This window comes from Palaemon carinicauda, chromosome 1 (genome assembly GCF_036898095.1).
Source record: "Palaemon carinicauda isolate YSFRI2023 chromosome 1, ASM3689809v2, whole genome shotgun sequence".
Classification (NCBI taxonomy): domain Eukaryota; kingdom Metazoa; phylum Arthropoda; class Malacostraca; order Decapoda; family Palaemonidae; genus Palaemon; species Palaemon carinicauda.
Genome location: NC_090725.1, coordinates 113,436,037 through 113,442,036, shown reverse-complemented (window position 1 = coordinate 113,442,036; position 6,000 = coordinate 113,436,037). Strand labels below are relative to the sequence as shown.

General features: G+C 32.9%; 1 protein-coding gene across 1 annotated transcript in view; it reads right to left on the bottom strand.

Moving 5' to 3' along the window:
• The window catches only part of LOC137651043 (uncharacterized), a 284,537-nt gene that overhangs the window by 23,763 nt on the left and 254,774 nt on the right, over positions 1–6,000 (bottom strand). Inside the window, exons 16-18 of the mRNA XM_068384182.1 lie at positions 5,791–5,965; positions 3,818–4,019; positions 2,399–2,498 (exon numbers count right to left, since the gene is read on the bottom strand). Of these exons, the coding sequence (XP_068240283.1) occupies positions 2,399–2,498; positions 3,818–4,019; positions 5,791–5,965 (477 nt within the window). The remainder of the gene's footprint in view (positions 1–2,398; positions 2,499–3,817; positions 4,020–5,790; positions 5,966–6,000) is intronic.

Sequence of the window (6,000 nt, the reverse complement as noted above, 5' to 3'; positions counted from 1 at the left end):
GTTATAGTGGACGAACAAATGTTGGCATTCCGTGGACATTGCCCATTCTGCATGTATATACCCAGCAAACCAGGAAAATATTGGATCAAGATTGTCCTCATATGGAACAATAGGTCCAAGTAGATGCTAAATGGAATTCCCTACTTGGGGAAAGAGGCCACACAACAGCATAAACCTTGGTCATGTGTATACAAAAGATCTTACAGTCCCTACCAACATACACAGAAACGTAAGAACGGACAATTTGTCTACGTCTGTGCCCCTAGTAAACGATCTCATACACAACAGCAGCATGACCCTCGTTGTTAGTTGGAGAGTCATCAAGAAAACAATACGTCAAGAAATGAAATATGCTTTGACTAAAACTACAGGTTCATGTGCATATTCCACCCTCTAACATGTGAATTGTTTGTAAGCCAAACTTTAGTTACCATTATTGTTAATTTTCAATGTATTTTTAATGTCAACACACTATAGTATGTATTGATCATTTAGTACTCACAAAGGCTATGATATGCTGAGCTGATGCCCTTACTCCCAAGCAGTATGAGGGTTATCATCATTCAACTCTTTAACTCCAATATTAAAATTTAATAACTTTACTTAGTAAATCATTTAAACAAAATTTATTTTGAAAAAAAATATTTTAAATGAGACCTAATGTTTGTTATACCTTAACAGTTGTGCAAAAGAAACAAGAGAATTTGTATTTTCTATGTATTTAAGAATCAATAAATTTTGAATATAACTATTTTTTCTTATTTAACAAAAAAAGTGTAAACTATATCCTACTTTTGTATTTAAGTAATGCCCATGTGCGTTCTAGGATTAATAGCATACCTAGTACTAATAGAATGGTAGAATCTGGGAAGATCTGAATGCAAAGGATTATTGGAATTATTTAAAAAATTAAGCCAGAGGTTCATATCCAGATCAAGAATTTGACAGACCTCAAGATTTTGTCCAACAAATTAAAATGAGATTCAGCAGTTAAAGACCAAATAGGAGAATAATATTTGAAACAAGGAAGAATGAAAAAAATTAATAATAAATTTCCTCAGGATGGATTGATCACCAAAAATCTTCAAGACTTCTCATTAAGCCATTTTTTTGGTGCAACTGAAAGAGAAAGTACGATATTTTGTCTAAAACAGCAATCAAGAGGTTGATCATGGTAACCTACTGCATCGAGTGGAAGGATATAACGACCTGACGTTAGTCATCCGAAACATTATGCAACAATTCAGTTACTGTACTTTGTTCAAAGGGGATCCTACAATTTGCTAAGCCATTCATATATGAATATAGAGGTTGTCCATGAGCTTATTTCTGCGAGCGGATGGATGTTAGAATCTATTCTACTAGTTAAGTCATTGGCCATGAGGTCTAATAAATCAAGACAACAAAATGAGAGGGTTTGCTTAGTAGAAGGAACTGAAGTAAAAAGGGAAGATCTAGACTCTATTAAGCATTGTGAGTGAGTCGTGTACTAGAAACACTAAGCAAAACTTTAAAAGTTGGGCTATGGTTCAAAACTGAGAAGGTTAGGGTAACACTTCTATCCAAGCCTTAAGAAGAAACAGCCCATCTGAAATTGCAAAAATGCTAAAGATAGCAAGAGTTATTGAAGCTCATCACTATCAAAATTACTCATTACTGACTGTAATGACATTACTTTTATCATCCACACTATTTAACAATGAACCTTGTATTTTCCAGATTAAAATTTAAATTAAAAGTTATTTTTACATATGGTTCAAACTTTTAATATGACCAGCATCCATCTGAATATATTTTCCCAAGAGAAAAAAGTATGGGATTCACATTCTCCTCAAGGATAGTTTAAATTCTCCTTTTTTTTTTGGCAAGAGAAGGCAGATTGTGAACACCTAGCAAAATTCTCTTGAACAATCTATGCATTTAAGATTAACAAATCCAGAAGAAGAGATCCATGAGTCACTGACCACAATGACACTTACATAAAGAGAATACAGTGGTGTAAAGCTTACTCGCTAAAGCAAAATACGCCGTTGTTATTGCCATTAGCAGCTAGATTGTCCCATTACTATATACTAAATGCCTAAGCCAATTAAAAGCAACCAAAAATGATTTTATTTTTTTAGTTTTTGGAGTCTGTTAATATAAACAAGCTTTGAGAAAAAAGCAATATGAACATCAGAAGAGGTTCATGGAGAAATGTTTATTTACAGCATTTGTACAGTACTAAACTCTAATTTACATGCTGCTTTTAAATACATTTATTATTAACTGGCATAGCCACGGAAATAAAGTTTTTTCCTGTACTTATATGTAAGTATATATATAAATTTCTTTGCAACTAAAATTTTAACTTAAATATCCTTAAAATAAAAATAAAAATGAAAGAAAATGTAGTTACCGGATGATGGGGATGATCCTTGCCCTTAAACGAATACCGTGAATGACTCTTTAATCTGGATGGTCGTGATTCAGGTGTCAACTCTACACTTGTTAGAAACCTGTAAATCAGTAAAATCATTAAAACTGTATGAAATTGTATTTCAGCTAAATTTATAATGTTAGTTACAGATTAGTTCAACATTTCAAAAATACAGTAATAATGAAGTGCTTTTTTTCGTTTACTTCATGGCAAACGGCTATGAAAACTATAGAAAATCCCTGGTAGGCCTACCATAATACTGTTTTTAAAGTTTTGTCACGTCTCGGTTATTATAGCATCAAGATATTATTTTGAAATGAGACTATTTTGAAAAGTAGTATCTTTGGGGGGATGGAGGGTGATTTACCAACATTCAAGAGTGTTTTTGTTTCTTAGAACTGGACTGCCTTTCCAAGTAAATATTTTTTTCATTACAACCCTCAAACATACGCACAAGAAATCAACGTTAAAGTGTCTAAGCTGAAAACTGAGAATGAAGTTGCATCAATGAGTTGCCTTTAACACACCTTTGAATTTTATAAAATCTGGTTTACTGGCAAGTCTTTAAGTGTCTTCTAGATTTTCCAAGTAAAGGTTAGAGAATGCGAAAACTTCTGAAGGGAAAATGGTTGATATTTCCTTTGGAAATAATTAAGTAGAAAATGTTCGGCCAATTCACCACAACAGAAATTTAGATCACAAAGGCATGGAGTCAGAAAAAAATAACTACATCTTCAAGGACTATATGTCAAAAATATCAATAGGGATACCTCTTAATAAAAGGAACTGTTAGTGAATCAAATTTCACACTGACTATCAAATCACAATCCTTCTCACGGCTCGTGACAGAGAAAAGCGAACCATGATCTCCTTCAATGAGCCCCTTGAACAGCTCTTACACGCATTCATAAGACATCTATTAATATTAATGCGAGAACTCAGAAGACAATTGGACTCTGATAATTGCCATCAACTGCCAGATTAATTCAGTTCTTCACTAGAGGGGTAGGCATATCACAAGGGAAGGAAATGCAAAATGTTTTTGTTTTAAGATAGATGTCTGTATTTAACCAGAGAAGCACTATGAACTATGAACATCAGGGGAGATTCATAAAATGATAGCTAAAAGACACATCAGATTAGGGGAAGACGATATTGGAGTGTAAAATGAAATTGTAGACTAGGGAATGATATATATAAAGACTGAAAATCCTAGTTTGTTTCTTTGAAAGGTAATGTAGATGTAAATGTATAGCACAATGCTCAGCCAATAGCATTCCCCTCTTGATATTACAGATGTGACAAGATCATTGCCAAAACCTTAAACAATTTTTTAGGAATTTAAATTGTTCTAGTTCAATGCTCAGGGCAATTTTACATATGAACTACAATACTTACCTAACATGACCTGTATGACCATGTGGTATGCCAACCATATTCAAAGGTGCTTGAACACGGTGAGTATTATGAGCAAGATGGGGCAATGGTACTGTGATGATAACTCCTGCACTTGTTCCTACCCACAATAGATCCTTACAAGCAAGGAGAGAAGTCACTCTTAGACATGCAGCCTTGTGCTGTCTGATGATGTCATCACAACCTGCAGGAATTATTCGATAAAATATTATAGTGAATTACTTTTTATATTATTATTATTATCTGAGCTACAACCCTAGTTGGAACAGAAGGATTCTATAAGCCCAAGGGCTCCAACAGGGGAAAATAGCCCAGAGAGGAAAGGAAATAAGGAAACAAATAAACAAAAAGAGAAGTTATGAACATTTAAAATAAACTATTCTAAGAACTGTAACATTAAAATAACTCTTTCATATATAAACTAAAAACTTCAAAAAACAAAAGGAAGAGAAATAAGATAAATTAGTGAGCCTGAGTGGATCACCTAATTATTTTTAAAGAACAAGAATATTCAGCTTTCACAAACCAATACTGTACTTTATTTCATAGTTAATTATTGTAATTAACCAACCAGAAAGTTATATTTCATGTATGTTCCTGAAGGACACACCAACAAGAAATTTACAAAGGAGTACAATTTACAGTGTACATATATTTCCAGATCAGTGAAAATGCTTAAGCCTATCAATAGCGAGTAGAGTTAATCATTAACATTAGCACAGGTAAAGTAACATATTTTGCCCCCTTAATAGGACTTATGCACTATCTCCATTGAGTGGCAATGGAAATAGTCAAATATTAATGTACTGTAGTTAGAACGGGGAACACAAAAATCCTGAATTACATACAAATGTTTACTTTAATTTTATATGATACTGAGATATTCAATTTTTTTTTATGAAAAAAATATGCCTCCACATAAAGTGCTTTATGTGGAAGCCCTCATGTGTTCACTGACCATAGGTAGATTAATGAGCAGTGGGATTTTATCTCCTTTCTGTTTGTACTAATTTCAATCATATCTATTTCTTTTTTCTTGATAAACTAAAGTATTCATAAATAAAATAACCTAATCCTGTCTTCCATTGAATATTGAGATTATCTTTCTCAAGATTGGAGCTTTTTTCTAATCACAATTAGACACTTTGTTTAGATCTCTAACTCTACATCTTATAACTGTTTCTTTTGTGTGCAGTGTAACTGCATTTCTTTTTCAAACATTTTTAGTGCTGCTGATATCATTAGTTAACCAGTAGTGTTTACTGTTTGATATTAAGGCACTAGTAGATTTTATAGTATTTTCTTCCATGTCAATCTCTATGTTTGCATGGTTTAATTGTTAGTTAACAAGTACAGTATTTCATAAAACAGTATTCACATTAAAGATCTTTTCTATTTTCTAGTTTGCGTATTATATGCTTTAGAACTATTACAGTTGGTTGTATTGCTTTACCATTTATATTACTGTATACTGGGTCAAGTTGGGACCCAACAATAGGAACACGACTTCCTAAACCTAGTTGGCTACTTGAAAACTTATAGTGAGAAGCAGGTCAAATTTCAATGTCCTTCATAAGAGCAATTAAAAGCAAAATTAAAGCTATGCAAGTATCATTGCCCAAAACTCAGTCCTGTCCTAAGAGTGTGTAAAAGGTTTATTTAGTTTAGAGCTATCATTTAGGGCGGGGTTTTGTTTCAACCCTAAATAATTGCTCCTTGAAGTCCTTCAATTAATAGGAAGGTGCTAAAAATCTTGGGGCTATTTTTAAAATTCTTTGTTGGTCTTCCTATGAAGTATCAAATATTCTAGCAGAGTATTGGTTTGTGTTTGAATTATATAGGTACCTATTTAAGTTCTAATCATCTAAGTTGCAAAGGATTTTAAATGTTTTATTATAATAAATTCTGTGAACTTTCTATATAAAACATTGTAAAAAGCAAAAATGTTCATTTACCTGCAAGCATTTTGGTGACCGCTGGTGCAACATTTACTTCACACAAACATTCATATGTTACCGCATGATACAATCTAACGACAGCTGAATTATGTACAGAGATCCAAACACCATGTCCTGCAGACACCATGCATGAAACTCCCCTTCCGTTTTCTCCTCCCACGACAAACGAATGCTGTTGAAAGTGTTAAAAGTTAATATAAGGAACCT